The sequence below is a fragment of the Castanea sativa genome, chromosome 8 (genome assembly GCF_040712315.1).
Source record: "Castanea sativa cultivar Marrone di Chiusa Pesio chromosome 8, ASM4071231v1".
Classification (NCBI taxonomy): domain Eukaryota; kingdom Viridiplantae; phylum Streptophyta; class Magnoliopsida; order Fagales; family Fagaceae; genus Castanea; species Castanea sativa.
The window spans coordinates 35,364,932-35,385,471 of NC_134020.1; the positions used below are offsets into that span (position 1 = coordinate 35,364,932).

Genomic DNA, 20,540 nt, shown 5'->3' on the forward strand with positions numbered 1-20,540 from the left:
GCTTAAAATACTTTTTTACCCACTTATAACAATCAATAACAACATACCACTTAAAATTTATTGTAAAAATATTTTCAACATATCATTTCTTATTAAAATATGGGTTGTGTTATTTCTCAAAAAAAAAAAAAAAAAAGGGTTGTGTTAATGGGCACCGGTAAGGTACCCTTTAACACACCAATTTATATCAGAATTTTTGTCTGTCACCCAGCTTTATGTCAATATTTTGTAAACTTTATAGAATTTAGGGTCAATTTTATATAATTTTACTTATTTCTTCAATTTTTTTTTAAGTAGGACCTATATTATTTTAACCTTAACAAATACCATGACGTGCTTGTTAACATTTGCCTTCAAATATACATGCTTTCAGGGTGGACATAATATTGCCCTCTCTGAACCTTATGGTCCTGCGACAAAGGTTGTTCCTACTTCCAAGTATCTACCGAAGCTGAAAAGCATTATAGGTCTATCAGAGCCCAAAAACCATAATGGGCCCGATTCTCAAAAAGGAAAAAAAACATCATGGGCCCTAGTCCTTACCCAATTGGTATTCTAAACTTTTCCTTGGCTGGCATGGCACACACCACTATGACAATGCAATGCTTATCAAATTCGAACTATTTTTGAACTGTCTGCTAGCTCTTGTCAAGTTGTCCTGAAGAAGAAAAACAAGAAAAATGGCAGTGCCCACTGCCAACCCTTGAGTTGATGAGTTTGCGTCTACCCACAATGTAATTGTAATTCACCAGATATATACAAGCCATTTAGTCCCACTCTGTCCCATTTCCTTTGTACAAAATTGTCTGTCCCATTTCCTTAGTACAAAATTGTCATAAATATTGTGGGTTCTAGTTAATTAAAATTGATAAGTCAAATAAGAAATTTTGAGTTTGATTTTGCCTACACTAAATATCAACTTATTTCGGATAAATAACAATTAGCACAGAGCAAATGTCATAAGTTAAATTTCATCATAGCAATAAAAAAAAAAATTTTTGAATGAAAACATTTTATTTTTTTGAGAAATAATTTTTAATCTATGATGTCCGTTCCTGATAATTACTCTTTATTATCATATTAAGACATTAATTATTTTTTAATGTAATCGAGATCGAATCTCATATTTCTTATTCGAGGACAAGAAATTTTACCAGATGAGCGCCCTAGAACTACTAAAACAATTATTAGTATATCAAAAACAAAGAAAAGCAAACAAACAAATAAGTACAATATATATTTATTATTATAGGGCCAAGGGAGGCCCATTTGACCCAGATTTAAAAAACGAACGCGAATCCTCAAACCCGGCCCGGAACGAAACAGTTCGCGCGAGTCGAAACGGCCATTCGGATCCACTCCCCTCTCCACCTACTGGTCAGAGTGTCACGACTCTCGACTCTCGACTCTCGAAGAGGCTAAAACGGTGCGTTTCACACTGGACCAATTGCACCGGAGCAGCTAGCTAGGCTCGAACGACTGGTAGGTGATTCGTGGTTCCCTACGAAGTGCACACAGACCAAATTCCACTCTCTCTCTCTCTCTCTGCTACGCTTTTCTGATTCCCTAAATTTTCCAAAAAACCCTCAAATTCTCAAATGTCCTCCGATTCCAGCTCAACCTCCAGCGACGAATTCACCAACCCTAACCCTAACCCTAATTCTACCTCCAAACCACTCGAAGATCAATTCGCATCGGCCGCATTGACCGAGCCCGACAACGAACCGCCGGAGATTCAAGAATCTCCAAACGGCGTCGTGAATGGCTCGGTGAGCGAGAACAATCACGGGGAGATCGAAAGCAATGAACGAGGAGGAGCGGTTGGGAGCAATTTGGAGGCGAGGCAGAGTGTGAGGTGGAGGAGGACGAATTCGGAGGTGGAAGTGGAGGCGCCGTCGAGCCCGAGTAGCAGTGGGTACGCCGGTGAAAGGGGCAGTAGTAGTGGCAGTGGGAGTAGTGGCGGGTTCGAGATGATTGGCGGTGGGATTGGCGGCGACGATGATGAGATACAGGAAGTCAGCAATGTTGATTCCATCCAGGATTCTCAGGCCTCGTGGATGCCTGGAAAGCGTCATGTCGACGAGGTACTCGATTCGATTCAATTCAATTCTTTACTTCTTCAATTGAGAATTCCATGGCATGCTTTGGATTGATATCACAAATATTTGCAAACATTGTTGCTGGGAGTGCATTATATTTTATGTTTATACATTATTTAGTTTCGCTTAATGACTATTTGTAGTTAAATACTTCATTTCTGGTGTGTGGACTTCAAGATTTGGGGAGATGACTTTGGATTTTAGGCACTAAGTATAATTTCCACAAGACATATTAGTAAGCCTTTAAATAGTACATTGGTATCAAATTTGAATTTGAATTTGAATTACCTAAACCAAGTGCGTCCCATGATTGATTTTATTAAAACTTTATTTGACTATCTTCACTAAGATAAAATTCTAGGATACATACGGTGGAAGAATGAGTGTTCAAAGACAAAATTAAACAAGAGTTGAGTATTTTTGGCATGGGAACAAGGTTTTCAGTTATGCATTTACTGAAGGGTGCTATGCATATGAACTTCCTTCTACCCTTCGTGATAGAAATCAGAGTAGACTGATTGTAGTGGTCAGTTTTCCTAGGTAAAACAGCCATGCCTCTTGCAGGCATCCGCTTGGTAGCTCAAATGGTTTAAGGCAAGGATAACATTTGTCTCATATTTTGTTTATGCTAAAAAAAAAGGTTGAAACCTAGTGCACAAAGCTCCCACCTTTTGCAAGGCTTGGGAGAGGTCATGGTAGGTAGCCTTACCCCCATTAACAGGTTTTAAGGTTGATGGAGAAAATAAAGGAGTTTTAGAAATTTATCTTCTTTTTGGCAATGACCCAATTATATTTTGTGAGTCAAATCCCCTTTAACTTGGATAGATGCAGTGCGTTCTTTGTTTTGAAACAGTTTCAAGCCTAAGAGTCGATTAAAGTGAAACCTGATTGGCTCTGGTTGACAATGTAACTAATGTCTTGAGACTGGCCTCACTGTTGGGTTCTAAGGTCGGCTGCCTTCCTATGATTAACCTGGGAATGTCTTTGGGTTCTTTCAAGGCCAGAGTGGTTTGAAATACTATTATTGGGAAGGTAGAAAGAAGGCTTGGTATAGAACAAATCATGGGAATTCGTCTACATAAAAAACTGGGTCCGAAATGCGTTGGGAGAACTTTGAAAGGAAGAGATCTCAGTAGGGTCCGAAATGCAATTTGGGAAAAAACTGGGTTCCAAGATTAGAAATATTACTACATAAAAAAAAAATAATAATAATAGAGTGAAGAAAATCCAGAAACATCAAATATGGCGGAATATTCTTTAGAATATTTTTTATTCCGACGTAGTCTTTAGTTTATAGTCCTCTTTATTTTTATTTTTTTTTTTCCTTCTTACGCGTTTAAGAGAGAGGAACATTTTGGTGCGTGTAATTTTCTAACTTGGGAGATTTGTATTCGAATTTGCGGAGAAACTGCTTTTCACTTTCCTCGGTTTTGAGTTTTTTGCCTTTTTCTTTTGTACTATTTTTCTTCGGAGACTTCATTGTCAAGTATTGAAAGTACAAAAATTGTAGTGGTTGAAGAGAAAAGAGTTTGGGAGGGCCAATTATGCAATAAAAAATTGATAGTAGGCCCCGTTGGTTCAATGATAGGTGGGGTTTGGGTTGTTATTATTATTTTTAAATGTGGGTGTGGGGTAGGTAAGAAAAAAAAGGATAGGCTACAATTTGAGTTTAAGATAACGACCCCACTTGAAATAAGTTTTGCTAAAAGACAATATAGTACGTTATTTTTATGGTACAAGATTTTCTAATATGTCCTTGCCAAGTTTTGCTTTTCGGTGAGTATATTGTGGATATAATATTTTCTAATTATATATTCTGCAAATTGTGTACCTGGACTGATATTTGGACACATGTATTCCAAGCAATAATGGGTATCGTGGGGCGTCCTTGGACTCTGGCCTTTAATTGACGTGATAAAGAGTCAGACACGCGAGACACTTGGGAAGTACTATACGACGTGGCTTGGTAGTTGGAGATTTTGTCCAAATACGTAAAAATGAGTGGTTCTAGTAATAGTTTCAATAAGATCCATGTGGTATACGTTATTTCTTTCATTGCGTGAAGTCAATAAATTCACTTAGGAGACTTTCTTTTTATTTTTCAAAGAAAAAAAAAACACTTGGGAAGTTGCAAATCTCTAAAAGTATCCACGTCAGTTCCTTTATTTTACACATTTATTTTTACATTAAAAATTTACTTTTTCTATTTTACACATTCAATTTTACAAAATACCCACATCAGTTCATCTATCTTACCATTATTTTTAAATAAATAATCAATTTTCTTTAATATTTTATTATTTTCTCAACTACCTCATATAATTACCGCGCTCTCTCTCTCCCAACTTATTTCTGATTTTTGCTCTCTATACCCATCTCTCAGACTCTCCCTCTCCCTCTCGATCAACTCCCTCTGCCTCTCGATCAACTCTCCCTCTCCCTCTCGATTAACTCCCTCTCCGGTCACGAGCTCAGATCACGATCCGCGAGCTCCGATCGGCGATCCGCGAGCTTCGATCCAGCGTCTGCGAGCTCCGATTCATGGCAAGACCCACGAGCTCCGACCAGTCAAGCACCGATTTCTGTTTGTTTGTGTATGTCTGTATTTTTTTTTTTTTTAACAAAGTATATCTCTGTGTATATTCTGTGTTGAGAAAAAGATGAGAGAATGGAATCTGTTGAGCACGGATCAGAGAAAGAAAAAAAGGAGCGAAAGAGAAAATGATCAAATATTGTATAAACGAGCTACAATAGCCGTGTGTATTTACACGGTTATTGTAGCTCGTGGATGGTTTTGCACGATTTTACCCAATTTTAGCTCCACTGATGTAGGAGATTTTTTGCTCAAAATGTGTAAAATTGAGGAATTTTTGCATTATACATGACTATCCACCAACTGATGTGGATGCTCTAACTTGTTATCCAAATCAAATTAAGAAATAGAAGAAACAAAAATGGGTTGAGGATAGGGCTATAAATGATCCAAACCGTTCATAAGTAGTTCGGGTTTGATTCGATTAAAAACTCGTTCATGTTTGTTTGTTTATAAACAAGCTAAGCTTAAGCTTTAATTTTAAGCTTGTTTAATAAACGAGCTAAGTTAGAGTAAAAAATATTGTTTATAAACAAGCCTGTGAACATCAAGACTCGATACAAAAGTAACAAAACAAGGTGAGCCCAAGCTTATTTATGAGTTTGGTAATAAAATTAATATGAATTTGACAAGTAAACTCATATCATTTTAAAACTTTAATTAATTATAAATTGAGATCACTCATCCAAACCAAATAGGCTAGATAATAAACTTGATATAGGTTTGATAATATACTTATATTGGATCTCAAGCTCAAAAGCATGATATCGAGCTTGAGTTTCGGCTTGATATTGAGCTTGAGTTTGGCTTGACTAATGAATCAAGCTAAGTCAAGCCGAATTGAAGTTTTTATACTTTATAATGAGCTCAAGCTTGAATATTATTTGTAGGTTCTTATCAAGCTCGAGCCAATCTTAAGCATTCTATTTTTGCTGTCGAGCCGAATTTGAACATTCACTACTCAACAAAGCTCAGCTCCTTTACAGTCTCAGTTGAGGATAATGTTGGGACCTTCACTTTACTCTCATTTTGTAAACTATTCAACAATAAAAAACATATATCGTATGGTTCTGATCTTATCCATCTTTATTTGGATTATCATTAAATTTTAAAATTATCATTTAATTTATTGTCAAAACACAGTTTTCTTTTCTTTTAAAGTACCTTAATTATTTATTATTACTAACATTAATTGCTCATCTATTATTGTAAAAGCATATATTGAATAAAACAATATGCTGTGTTAATAGTTAAGTTCAGATTAACAAGTCTTCTTGAAAACAAAACAAAAAAAGTTTAAGATTAGCAAGCTACTTGAAGAAACAAGAAAAAATAATGCTACAGTTACAAACTATTTTACAATATTTTTACAAAAGGTTAATGTGGTCAACCTCTTATTAGTTTTCATCTAAACTCACCATTAATATCACTTTTTCATTAAACTTGTCAGACAATAAAATATATTATAAAATAAATCATAATTAATATTTAACCATAATTGAAACCAAATTTGACTTTAAAAGCATTAAAAGCACTTAAAAATAAGAAAATAATAACTCTAAACCTTAAATTTTGAAAATTACAAATTAAATACCAAAATTAATAAATAACAAAAGTCTAAATTCTGTCCGACATCATAAGGATTGTCTCATGGGTGCGGAATATAATAGTCAAGTAAATTAGAATACTACTTATTTGTATATAAAGTTATAAGCAACAATAAAAAAATTGCAAGTATATCTTACAAAAAAGATATTGTTGTGATTTTCTTTTCGCACTTGCTTGGAGGTGGTCAAAACAAGAATCAGAGGCAGTGTTTTGAGGTGCTTGAAGCTACGCTGAGGGGAGAGCGAAGCAGCAATGCGGTGGCAATTATTGGTAATTGTGGAAGAGGGTGTGGGTGAGACTGTGAGAGACATACGAGTAATGGTAGGGCTTAATTGAGTTGTTGTTATACGGGTCCCTAGTCTAGCATTAAAATGATGCATGTTTTTTTGCCATATATTAGAAGAATTTCTTCTAAGACACTAATTTGCAAATTGCCTTTTTCTACGCATCACTCGAATAAAAACGACTTGAACTATGTTCAATTTCTTCCGCTTTTTTAGACTTCTTACACACTTTTATTTATGAAAACAAGTCTGAAAAAATTTCACATTTTTAGCCATTAAGAAGCCTTAAATTGGATTCAGAATATACATGAAAAATTATGTGGGAAAGCAATAGTTTGAACTTTAAACAAAAGTGACATTAGAAAAAAGAAAAAGAAACATAAAATACTAATCGATCGATTTTTTCACTGTTGGTCAACAATCTCCCTTTAGAGTTGAGCGTAGTTGTAAATTGACCCCTAGAATTTCAATTTTTTCTTATAATTCTTTGTGTTTTTCATATCTGCAAAATTGATTTATGGGACTAATTTTTGTTTGCTGTCAGTCACAATAAGGAGAGTGACGAATAAATTGGACAATGGCCTAATAAGCCCACAACAATAAATTTGTAAGAGAGTGAGTTTATCACTGAACATTCAACGAGTTACATATGAATCATAATGGGCTAGTTTAGTGTTGGAATGACTAAGATGAATAAGTTGAAAAGAAAAACACTCCTCAGTCAAGTCCGAGGATGATATTTTCTTATATTTAGCTCTCAGACTTATACAAATATTCAAGTTCTTAATTACAAAGTGGTCTCTCTCTCTCTCTCTCTCTCTCTCTCTCTCTCTCTCTCTCTCATTTTTCTCATCTTAGCCTTCCACTTGTTGATCAAATAACTAATCTTCTTGATACTTGTCTCATCAGAACCTTTTTGAAATCTTTGTAGGTAGCTGTAAAATTAGAAGTCACTGTTCAAGTATCACCTCCACATTAATGCGACCAGTTAGTTAGGTGTAAAGTATTTAATGTGGTGGTGACAGCTTTCTTCTCAAATATTTCTCAATTCTCTATTAACTCACTTCTCTCTGAAGCTTATCCTCCCAAGCACGGTTGCCTATTGCCTAGTACTTGATGGGTGGTCGGACTTTAGGCTTTTGGCCGAGGAAGGGTGGCTTCTCGGACAACATCACCTACTTGTTATGACCAGACCTCTTCCTCGACCCAATAATCTACTTACCTTTACTAATACTGATTTGTCCTTGGGCTTTTGGACGTTTTCGGGTGTGACTCTTGGCCCAATATCCTTATTCAAGCCTTTCATCCCTCTATTATATTTGGAAAGAAATTTTTTTGTTTAAAAAAAAAAAAAAACTTGATTAGAGTCAAATAATTACATTCTCAAAATAAGATGACCTTGAAAAAGTTTGCTTGGTTAGCAACAAAGATTAAATTAGATTAGTTATTTTCAGATTAGTATGGAGCTAGTTTATGTCAATCTTGTTTGATAGGTCACTTTAATCCCTATAAATAGTTTATTTTTATAATTAAAAATTCTAAAAACAAGAGTTACCTATAACTATTGATTATGATGTATACTCCACTGTTAACTCAATTTAGCAATATAGTATTAAGAGATTTGCAGTTGCAGATTTTATAAATTATAAGGAACAGTCATCCTAAGCCACTAAAAAAAACCTATTGAATTGAAACTGGAATAGGTGTAAATGCAATAAGCCGATAACGCTTGTCCTTCACAAAATAAAGCTAAAGGCAGATTAGAGGATTAGAGACCGTTAAATTTTAGTTGACCATTTTTTATAGTACACCTCTAGCTTTAGCTTTGCGTTTAAGTCCGCGTGTCGTTTTCATCGTCCTGTCTTCTTCTTTTTTTTCCTCACTTTTTATGGCGACACGGGAATGTGTAATTGTGCGCGAGCTGTGACACTGTGGCGTCAACTTTGGTGTCGTGGAATTTTGGTGAAGCATGCGTGAGAGGTATGAATTTTTTTAAAATTATTTGTTTTTTTATAAAAAGAAAGAAAAAGAAAATTCTTTTTTTGACATTCAATTCAAATATCACGTGTTTTATAAAAGTAGTTTTCAAGGAATTCAGTCAAAAAGCGTGAGAGAACTCGAATCAAAGCAAATTGCTTTGGCGAAAGATTGCAAGTAGAACTTATGCTTTTGCTGCAGAAAACATGTTTGATTGTTGAGAGGGGATGAAGCTCCCCATGTTTTGACGGGGAAAAAGATTACACCTAATTAGTAAAGTCTAAAGAATTTTTTTTTTTTGGAGAAGAAGTAAAGTCTAAAGATTTTGGATTTATTTTATCGAGAAAAAGAAAAATAGATGTTGGCTTTATAGGTTATATCAACTTTTGGCACGGTTGCAAATGAGTTAAATTGTTTACTAATTATTTATACTCAATTCAATAACGTTTCTCAACAACATATCATCTTTTCAGTAAAAGCAAGTTTCTTTGTTGCTAAGAAAGTAAGTTTTCCCCTCTTCTCTTAGGCTGTAGAATTTTGTCCCTCTTATGAGGTGCGAGTGGTCTCTCAAGTGCCAAGAGTGCTTGAAGAGCTAATGGGTTTATTTTTTTGGGGTTTAAGGGAAACAATTTTGCAAACTGATCCTTCCACTTTCGTAACAGTATGGAGGATTTATCTAGAAGGTGGGGAAACTCATCTCTAACTGGGAAAGAAAAGGCAGGCTATGTATTACCAAAGACACAAAGGAAGTATAAGTTTATGATTGTGGCAAAATTCCTAATTCCTAGGGTGTTGAATATGGATGTTGTGGGGAGAACTTTCAAGCAAGTCTGGCGGTGCAGTGATGGATTCAAGATTCGAAACATGAGTGACCATAAAGCCTTATTTGTGTTTGATGATGAACGCAATGTCACTCAAATTTTGGCAAACCAACCATGGAGTTTCGACAAGCATTTGGTTCAAGTAAAGAGGTATGATAAGGATATTCCATTAAGGTCTGTAACCTTTGAGATGGCAATGTTTTGGGTCTAGGTGCATGATATTTCTATCAGGTATATGACAACTGAAGTTGCGGAATATATTTGCGATATCATTAGTGAGGTGGTTCGATCCATTAGATCTGAAACTAAGGAAGGAAGTAGTTTATCCGGGTTAGAATTAAGCTCGATGGTTCTCTACCTTTATGGCGAGGACGAGTCATAACTCTTGACAATGGAAAGAAAACTTGGGTGGCATTCAAATATTAGCGATTGCCAAATTTCTGTTTTTGGTGTGGCAGGTTGTCTCATGGTGATAAGGATTTTCCTTTGTGGATTCAAAGCAGAGGAACACTCAAGGATGAAGCTAGACAATTTGGTGCATCTTTACGAGGACCTCCCTATAGGCCATCAAACTAAAGGGTGATCTACGTTTCTAGGTCTTTTCGATAAATCGGGTCTGGAAGAGGAGATTAGGCCAAGTGCAAGGAGGCAATATGAGTCGAAAGCGGCGGGAAAAAGGTCAACGGTGGTCGGTGTGGAGGAGAATGTAAACATAGAAACAGAGGAGTTAGGGGGGGGGGAGTTAAATTCGGAATTAATTGCTAAAGGGATGACAGTTACGGATTCAAAAACGTGCTCCAGAAATAAAGGGAAAGCTATTATTGTGGAGGAAAATCGGGGGGACTTAATTTCAATTCAAAACTCTCCAAAATTGAAGTGTGATGCGGGGAAAGATGCTATTGACAATAGCTGGGATTCGATCTTAACATAACCATGTGAGCAAGAACGGACTCTCCAAGATGGATTACGAATGGATATAGCGCTTGGGCCAAACTCAAATACGTAACAACCAAGTGTATACCTAAATGTATCGGTCCTTAGGTGTATTGAAGAGGCTGACTGTGAAACAAAAAAACTTGATGATCACGTGATTAAGAGGCTGGGGGTAATGAAACAAGGAAACACGGGTACAGTTCAGAAACTCTCGAAACAAACAGAGGATGACTCACAAGGGCAAATGACTGAAAATGCCAAGACTTAAAGATGTAACATGGTTGGAGTAGACTACAAATGGGTACAAAATACTACAAAACCGGGTAAGTGGGCTAGGGTGCAATTTGTCAGGCCAGTTCATACCGATTTTTTGGAGATCAATTTGGGGCAGAAATGAGCTTTATTGGGTGAGGAGAGTGACTCAGAGTTACCAACAAAGAAGAGCAGGGTTTCAAATAGGGGTGGTGGTGAACTACCGGATATGGTGGAGGCTGGTTCCCAGCCCCACCAGCAACCATGAGTATCCTATGTTGGAACTGTCACGGGCTTAGGAATCGACAGATAGTTCAAGAGCTCGGAGTTTTGATTCAGGCACAAGATCCCACAATGGTGTTTTTAGCTGAAACATGGCTGATTGAAGCAAGGCTAGGTGAAATTAAAGACAGATTGTAGATGGGTAACTATTTTGGTTTGTCGAAGGTAAACTTGGGTGGCGGATTAGCCCTATTCTGGAAGAAAGGGGTTGATGTAGATGTTTAAATGTCATCTCTAAATCACATTGATGTTCTAATTAACAGAGGAAAGGAAGATGGGTGGAGGTTTACGGGGTTTTATGGTAATCCGGCGAGTCAACAGCGGATGGAGTTGTGGAATCTTTTGAGAACTTTACATGGCAGTTTCTCAGTACCATGGATATGTGCGGGAGACTTAATGAGATTACAAAGACTCATGAAAGAAAATGAGGAAGGTTACAACCTTACAATCAGATGAAAATTTTTAGAGATGTGTTAGATGAATGTGGTCTCATGGATTTGGGATTTGAGGGAAGTAAATTCGCTTGGTTCAAAAATTTTGGTAATGGAGTTGCAATTTGGGAACGTTTAGACAGGGTTTTGGGGACAACGGATTGCTTTGCTAAGTATCTGGCAACAAAGGTGATGGTTTTGGAAAGTGGTACGTCAGACCATAAACCAATAGTAATCCATCCTTGCAGGGTACCGATGAAACCAAATAAACTGTGGCGATTTGAGCAAATGTGGTTGGAGGAAGAGGGCTGCCATGAAACTGTGGCTGCTGCTTAGAGAGATGGGGAGGGAATTTCATCAATGGGTAGGGTGGTGGACAAAGTGAGGAAGTGTCAGACAAAGTTAAAGTGGTGGAGTGAAAGATGCTTTGGAAATATTACATGGGAAACTGCGGAAAAAAAAAATGTAGGAAGCAAAGAGTTCGGCCTTGGAGGGGAAAAATGTTGAAAGCTTGGTGAAGCTAAAAAATGAATTGACAAGTTTGGTGATTAAGGAGGGAGCAGATGTGGTAGGAACGTTCTAAGGTTCATTGGCTGAAAAATGGGGATATAAACTCAAAGTTTTTCCATAATAGAGCCTTACAAAGGTTTAGGAGAAAAAGAATCTTGGGATTAGAAGGCTCAAGGGGGATTATGTGTATGGGTGATGATAAGGTGGTAGGTATATTAGAAGAGTACTATCAGCATTTGTTTACTTCATCCAATCTAATTCAATGGAAGAAGGAATGAATTAAGAATTGGAACAAGGAAGATAAGAAGGAGAGGGAGAGAAAGAATAGAGTGGTAAAACAATGAGATTCCTCCCTTCCCATATATGCACTACACCCCTAACTAACTAACTAACTGCCTGACACCCTGGCCTAACTAACCCACAGCCCACAATTGCAATCCAACTCAACTGCACTAATTACTGCACACACCCACACACCCTCGTGCAGGCTCATATGCACCCACTTGTAGGCACACACACACAACATTGCACATACACACACACACCCCTTTGCACACATATACTTTTACACAATTACAATGTCACAATTATAAATGTCAACAATACAATACTAAGCCTATCAATACCCCCCCCCCCACCCCAAATTAAAACACCTTGCCCACAAGGTGAGGGAATTGATGCTGCAAGGCATAGAGAGACTCCTAGGTAGCGTGAACTTGATCCTGCCCTTGCCATTGGACTAAAACTTCAGTAATCAACCTAGTCCGAAGTTGTTTAGTTCTGGTCTACAAGATAGCAACAGGTTCAAGATGCACAAAACCATCAAAATTAATAGGAGGTAAAGAGGGAATGGGAATAACTTAAGCCCTTAAATGCTTCTTAAGGCAGGAAACATGGAAAAATGGGTGTAGAAGATAGTCTGAAGGCAAAGCCAGCTTGTAAGCAACTGACCCTAGCTTTTGCAAAACCTGAAATGGACCATAGTACCTCAGAGAAAACTTGTTGAAGCCTTTGGACCTCAAAGTCAGCTGTCTAAGGCTAAAACCTCAAATAAACCCAGTCCCCAACCTCAAATGACTTGTCAAGCCTATGCTGATCAACCTGGAGCTTCATTCTGGATTGAGCAGCAAAGAGATTTTGTTTAAGTAAGGACAGAACTTCAAACCTTGTCCTAAGAACGTTATCCACTATCTCAACCTTGGTGGTGCCAGGAATATAGTCCAACTGCTTGGGTGGAGGGCAGCCATACAAAGCTTCATAAGGAGTGAATTTGGTAGAGGTGTGGTAATTAGTGTTGAACCAGAACTCAGCCAAGTGTAACCAATCAACCCAAGAATTTGGCCTGTCACTGACAAAGGCTCTAAGATACTATTCCAAACTCCTATTAACCACCTCAGTTTGACCATCTATCTGAGGATGGTAGGCTGAAGATATGGTCAAGTTGCTGCCTTGAAGTCTGAAAAGCTCCTGCCAAAACTTGGATGTAAACACAGCATCTCTATCACTTACAATGGACTGAGGCATGCCATGAAGCCTAAAAATCTCCTTCATAAACACAGCAGCCACCTTAACAGGTGTGTATGGATGAGAAAAAGGCATGAAATGCACATATTTGGTCAACCTATCCACCACCAACATAATGACCTCAAAACCATGGGATTTAGGAAGACTTTCTACAAAATCCAAAATAATATCAGTCCAAGGCTTGGAAGGAATTGGCAAAGGTTGTAACAAACCCCCTGGCTTAGTAGTCTCTACTTTAATTATTTGACATACCTCACAATGCTTCACATGCTTCTTGACATCAAATTTCATTCCCTTCCAAAAGAAGTCTTTTTTTACCCTATATAAAGTCTCCAAATAGCCAGAATGACCACCAACAAGACTGTCATGCATATGCTGAAGAACCAAGGACTTCAATGAAGAGGAAGAGCTCAAAAACACCTTATCCTTATAAAGAATAAGACCATTCTACAAAGAGAAATTAGAGGAGTTGGAAGGGCTGCCAGAAAGGGAAGTAAGAAGCTGTTGATACTCAACATCCTCATGGTAACTATCCTTTAAAATAGTCAACCAGGTAGGGTAGGGAAAGGAAATAAGGAATAATGAATCATTATACTCTAATGATTGAACCAAAGCATCTACTGGTTGCACCTCAAAACCCTCTTCCTTTCTAGATAAAGCATCAACTGCCTTATTCTCCTTGCCTTTCTTGTACTCAACAACGAAAGAATAACCAAGCAATTTGGTGAACCATTTTTGCTGAGCAGGTGTTCCAATCCTTTGCTCCAAAAGGAATTTGAAAATTTGTTGGTCAGTCTTGATCACAAAGGGCCTTCCCACCAAGTATGGTCTCCAATTCTTCACAGCAGTGACCAATGCCAATAATTCCTTCTCATATGTTGACAAAAGTAAGCTTTTACCCTTAAGAGCTTGGCTATGGAAAGCCAAAGGCCTATGAATCTACATAAGGACATCCCCCAAACTAGTACCTGAGGCATCACACTTAATAACAAAAGGCTTAGTAAAGTCAGGTAAGGCCAACACTGGTGGTTGTGACATAGCCTGCTTAAGAGTATTGAAAGCCAATTTAGCCTGAGCAGACCATTGAAAAGAGTCCTTCTTCAGTAGGGCAGTAAGTGGAGCTGCAATCAAGCCATAATCCTTTACAAATTTCCTATAATAACCTGTCAACCAAAAGAACCCTCTTAATGCCTTAACAGAAGTAGGAATAGGCCATTGCATTATAGCTTCAGTCTTCCTAGGATCTGTTCTACCCCCTAACTAGAAATTAAATGCCCAAGGTACTCCACTTCCACACAACCAAAAACACACTTACTTCTTTTTGCATACAATTTGTTGTCAAGCAACACAGTAAGCACCACTCTCAAATGAGACAAGTGAAATGACAAATCCTTACTAAACACCAAAATATCATCAAAGAAGACAAGAACAAATTTCCTTAAGTAAGGTTTAAAAATCTAATTCATGAGGGATTGAAAGGTTGAAGGGGCATTTGTCAAACCAAATGGCATAACCAAAAATTCATAATGCCCTTCATGGGTTCTAAAGGTAGTTTTTTCAATGTTCTCCTCCTTCATTCTAATTTGATGGTATCCTAATCTAAGGTCCAACTTAGAAAAGATGAAAGAACCATGGAGTTCATACAAAAATTCATCCACCACAAGAATAGGGTACCTATCCTTGATTGTAGCTTTGTTAAAGGACCTATAATCTATACGCATGTGCCAACTGCCATCTGCCTTTCTCACCAACAACACTGGTGAAGAGAAAGGACTTTGACTAGGCCTAATAAACCCAACCTCTCGTAATTCATGCACAATTTTCTTAATTTCAAATTTTTGATAAAAAGGGTACCTATAGGGTCTTTCACTGATGGCTTGGGTCCCTTCCTTAAGCAAAATTTGATGCTCATGACCTCTCAAGAGTGGCAGACCAGATGGAATAGCAAGGACAACACTAAATTCAGTTAAAAGATCTTCAATCTCTGGCTGAATCTAATCTGAAACTGAAGAAGGAATTGGGGAGACAACTTGGAGACACAACCCCCTCTTAACTGCAGGTTTGAAGAACTTCATAGAGTCTTGGAAGTCAAGACCAGAGGGCTGTAAGCCCTTGAGCAAAACTGGCCTTCCATCCAAGACAAACTCCATAGTGAGATGCTGAAAGTCCCACTGTATCAATCCTAAGGTGTACAACCATTGGGTGCCTAATACAACATCACACCCTCCTGAAGGCAAAACATTGAGGTCCATGAGAAATGTCTGCCCTTGAAGCTTAAGTTGGACTGCATGGCAAGCACCCTTGGTCTGCACCAATGCACCATTGGCAATCTTGACCTCAAAGCTATCTTCAATAGATATGGGTAGTTTCAACAACATCCAAATGTATGTGTCCAAGAAGTTATGAGTGCTACCCGTATCTATTAGGATCACCAATTCTTGATGATTTATCCTCCCAAGCACTCTCATGGTACCTGGAGATGGACTGCCTAATAAGGCATACAATGTAATTTCAGCAGTAGAATTAATCAAGTCAGAAGATACCTCAGAACCAATGCACTCCTCCATTTGAATCTCCTCAGAACAAACTTCTACTTTAGGCACAGAAGCTTGCACCCCTTCCATCAAGAAATATTTGGGAGTCTTGCACTAATGCCCAGCAACCCACTTCTTATCACAGTAAAAACATAGCCCTCTCCTTCTTCTATCTTCAATCTGAGTAGCTAGAACCTCTGAAATGGTGGTTTAGAAGGCTTGAAGTTAGTCTTGGTACGTGGAGGACCAAGAATTGAAGGTCTTGCTAGCTGAGCTTCACCCCATGACTTAGTACATTTCTTGCTAGCATTGAGGTACTCTTCTTGAGTCTTAGCCAATCCAAAGGCATCACCAAGATTTGGAGGGTTGAACATCTTCACAAAAAGCCTAATATCTTCCTTTAAGCCACTCAAGAAACAAGAAAGCTTATGCTTGTCTGGAAGCTCCTTGATACGATTGGATAAAGCCTCAAATTGCCGTTTATACTAAGCCATTGAACTGACCTGCCTCAATTTTGACAAAGCTTCCATGAGATCATCATAGGCTGGAGTGCCAAATCTGACATGCAAAGCCCTGATGAATGCATCCCAACTAGTGAACTGCCCTGCATCCTTAGCATCTTGGAACTAGACCAAAGCTTCATCCTCCATATGATAAGAAGCCAACAAGATCCTCTAATTAAGTGGTACATCGTACAATTGGAAAAATTGTTGAGCTTTATACATCCAACCCAAAGAATTTTCCCCTCTAAACCTTGGAAACTCCAGCTTCACAGTTTTAGTGGTTAAAACTGAGTCTTGGTGTCCTTGCACTTTTGGAGACAAAGCCTTTGTTGGAGAATTGGGCCTGGATTTCCATCTATTCCCAGCTTCAAAGAAACTTTGAACTGTCTCAGATAAGGTCTGCAACATGGTTGTCATTGCATCCATCTTTTGGTGCAAAATTTGGAATTCATTGTCATGTTGCTCTGTAGTCTTAGACAGAGCATTGTATTTTTCTATGAGAGTAGCTACGGATTGAGTTTCTATCATGGTTACAGAAATTTGCTCTGAATACCAATTGATAAGATTCTAGCAGATTCAATGGAAGAAGGAATGAATTAAGAATTGGAACAAGGAAGATAAGAGGGAGAGGGAGAGAAAGAATAGAGAGGTAAAACAATGAGATTCCTATCTAAATGTCCTTTACAATTTCCTCCCTTCCCATATAAGCACTACACCCCTAATTAACTAACTAACTGCCTGACACCCTGGCCTAACTAACCCACAACCCACAATAGCAGTCCAACTCAATTGCACTAATTACTGCACACACCCATGCACCCTCGTGTAGGTTCACACACACCCACTTGTAGGCACACACGCACAGCCTTGCACATACACACGCACACCCCTCTACACAACACATGCACGCGCACACACACAGCCTTGCACATACATACACACACCCCTCTGCACACACATACTCTTACACAATTACAATGTCACAATTACAAATGTCAACAATACAATACTAAGCCTATCAATTTTGTAACCATGACAGAAACTCAATCCGCAGTTGCTCTCACAGAAAAATACAATGCTCTGTCTAAGACTATAGAGCAACATGACAATGAATTCCAAATTTTACACCAAAAGATGGATGCAATGACCACCATGTTGCAGTCCTTATTTGAGACGGTTCAAAGTTTCTCTAAAGCTGGGAATAGATGGCAATCCAGGCCCAATTCTCCAACAAGGGCTTTGTCTCCAAGAGTGCAAGGACACCAAGACTCAGTTTTAACCACTAAAACTGTGAAGTTGGAGTTTCCAAGGTTCAAAGGGGAAAATCCTTCGGGTTGGGTGTATAAAGCTCAACAATTTTTCCAATTGCATAATGTACCTCTTAATCAAAGGATTTTGTTGGCTTCTTATCATATGGAGGATGAAGCTTTGGTCTGGTTTCAAGATGTTGAGGATGCAGGGCAATTCACTAGTTGGGATGCATTCATCAAGGCTTTGCATGTCAGATTTGGCACTTCAGCCTATGATGACCCCATGAAAGCTTTGTCAAAATTAAGGCAGGTTAGTTCAGTGGCTTAGTATAAAGGGCAATTTAAGGCTTTATCCAATCGTATCATTGGAGTTTATTCGATGAAATTGGGTTACAAACTTATTTGTGAAGAAGATAGAAGTGAAGCCACCTCGGGTTCAAATAGAAGTGATGTTTCGGGTTTGTGGAATGGGATGTGGAAGCTCAAAGTGCCTAGAAAAATGAAACACTTTATGTGGAAGGCCTGCTCTGAAAGTTTACCAACAAAAGCAAACTTGATGAAGAGGAAAATTTTAACTGATCCTACGTGTCATCTCTGTGGGAAAGTTTCAAAGGATACAAAACATGCCATGTGGGATCGCGAAGCAGTGAAGGTTGTGTGGTGTAAGGACTTTAGTTAGGTAAACCGGTTTGAGGCAGCACATGGCTTGTGGTTGGACTTAGTTAAGACATTATTATCAAAGTCAAGAGTGGCTGAAATGTTTGCGACAACGGCATGGTTTATATGGACTCACCGCAACAAATCAAGGCTATATGAGATGACTATACCGCTAGGAAGTGTTGGGGAAGCTGCAAAAAAATTTCTACAAAACTTTCAATCAGTCCATGGTGATCTTAGTGGCAGCAGAAACAGAGGAAGTCAATTCCGATGCAGCAAATGGGCACCTCCAAAACATGGGAACTATAAAGAAAATTTTAATGGCGCGATGTTTGGTGAAAGTGATGAGACTGGGATTGGTATCATGGTTAAGGACTCTATGGGGCAGGTTGTGGCAGCGGTGGGGAAAAATTTTCTTAAACCGCATAGTGTGGACAGCTTGGAGATGTTAGCAGCATGACGTGCAGTCATCTTTGCTTCTGAACTTGGCCTCCAACAGTGTCAGTTCGAAGGCGACTCCAAAAATGTGATCAAGGCACTCAAAGGTTGCGACTTGCTGCACTCATCCATCGGTCACTTAGTGAAGGACACCCACATTCTTGTAAACTCCTTTCGGAGTTCATCTTTCTCTCATATTGTTAGGCAAGGTAATGCTGTTGCACATGCTTTAGCCCAGAGGGCAAGGATTTCTTTTCCTTTGTTAGTTTGGATGAAATCCATTCCATCTGATGTAGACGCTTATGTTTGTGTTGATCTTTCAGTTTCTTAATAAAACTAGTTTAAGGCTAGGCCCTGTTTCTAAAAAAAAAACGTTTCTAAAAAAAAAAATTCAATAACAAATTTATTTATATTAATTTGCTAAGTATCACAACTTTTCTTTCATCCTTTTTGATCTTCTGCTTATATTTAGCAATGGCCATTCTGTTGCTTCATTAATCTCCAATCTCTCTTTACTAAGACGGTCACCTAGCTTTTTATATTTTCTATAAGAATGATATCAAAACTTTCCTGATATGGTTTACTAACAATTGCTCTAAGTTTTATAAAAACAAAACAAAACAAAAACAAAACAATTGTCCTAAGGACGCCGTTAACATGACCAATAGTAATTTCAGGGATGGACTCAGGTGGGGACCAAGGGGCCCAGCCCCCCTGGGTCCAAATTATTTTTTTAATCATTCTATATTTCATTTTGTACTTGGGTCCCCTTCTCCCCAATTAGTCTAGCTAGCCTAACTCAAACAACAACTATCTGACTCAAAAACTTAACAAAAATAATAAAAATTTTTACTATAATAATTGTATTTTAGCACAAAAAAAACTATTTTATCACCAAAGAACAAAAAAATTATGTGTTATTGGAGAAGTTAAAGCTAATTTTTTTACAACTATAGTAAACTGGTATAAATACCAATTGACTGTAGCAAGTTGTTAAAAATAAAATAAAATATTTTATTAAGATAATATCTCTCTCTTCAATTAAAAAACTCAAATTCTTTATCTTCCTTATTATTTTAATGAGTTGTTTATATTATTTTAAATGAAGTGATAAAAAAATAGAACATTTGATATTTGGTGTATTGTAAAGTGAGGTGGTAAAATAGATAAAGTAACTTTTGAGGTACTACAAGCTAAAAAATTTAGTACCACCACTGTAAATGCTCGAATTTCAAAAAAAAAAAATCCTAGCCAGGCTTAGTATTAAAAAAAAACATTATTATTATTATTATTATTATTATTATTATTATTTTCTTCGTTGGTAGATGATTGCATCTTAATATATTTAGAAATAATGATTTTGTATATTTTTAATTTTTAATTACTCTATGGATGTCTATTTGGAGTTTTTTTTTTTTCTTTCTTTATACTCTAGCCCCCGCTAGTTTAAAATCTTAGGTCCGTTGCTAAGTAATTTGCTCATTCAAATCACCTCTATTTTTGAGTATTGCTATTAGAAGGAAAGTAAAATGATGTAAACTAAAACGTTGGTAAAAGCTTCAATCACTTTATTTTACATTTAGTTTTTGATATTTTCTTTACGTACTCCAAAGATGAAAAAAGTTGATAATAGTTACTGTGTGCGAAAAGAGAGAAAAAAATTAAAAAATAAGAAAATTTGATATTTTAATGAAATTGAGTTTAGAATAAATAATTTGATATATGTATTTTTAAAAATTAGTTATATAAAATGAAAACGTAAATTTTATGCTAAAATAAAAAAATTTTTTTTTTCACAAGCAAATTTGAATGCTCTTAGAACAAAAAATTGCCAAAATTTGTGT

The 20,540-nt window shown here is 37.3% G+C and overlaps 1 protein-coding gene across 2 annotated transcripts; it reads left to right on the top strand.

Moving 5' to 3' along the window:
- Positions 1-1,317: 1,317 nt before the first annotated feature.
- Positions 1,318-5,815, top strand: LOC142606986 (uncharacterized). 2 transcript variants are annotated; one of them, XM_075778374.1, is made up of 2 exons: positions 1,318-2,084; positions 5,583-5,815. In XM_075778374.1, exons 1-2 carry the CDS (start codon positions 1,599-1,601, stop codon positions 5,640-5,642), a joined length of 546 nt encoding a protein of 181 aa, XP_075634489.1. In that variant the 5' UTR covers positions 1,318-1,598; the 3' UTR covers positions 5,643-5,815. The 2 variants fall into 2 exon arrangements, with proteins under 2 accessions (XP_075634489.1, XP_075634490.1); XM_075778375.1 differs by lacking the exon at positions 5,583-5,815 and adding an exon at positions 3,963-3,983.
- Positions 5,816-20,540: the final 14,725 nt, after the last annotated feature.

Excerpts from the sequence above, each read along its gene's own strand:
- LOC142606986 (XM_075778374.1), top strand. The coding sequence starts at position 1,599 with ATGTCCTCCGATTCCAGCTCAACCTCCAGCGACGAATTCACCAACCCT. Across the intron at positions 2,085-5,582 it reads GAAAGCGTCATGTCGACGAG|GTTCTTATCAAGCTCGAGCC; the intron begins GTACTCGATTCG and ends TATTATTTGTAG.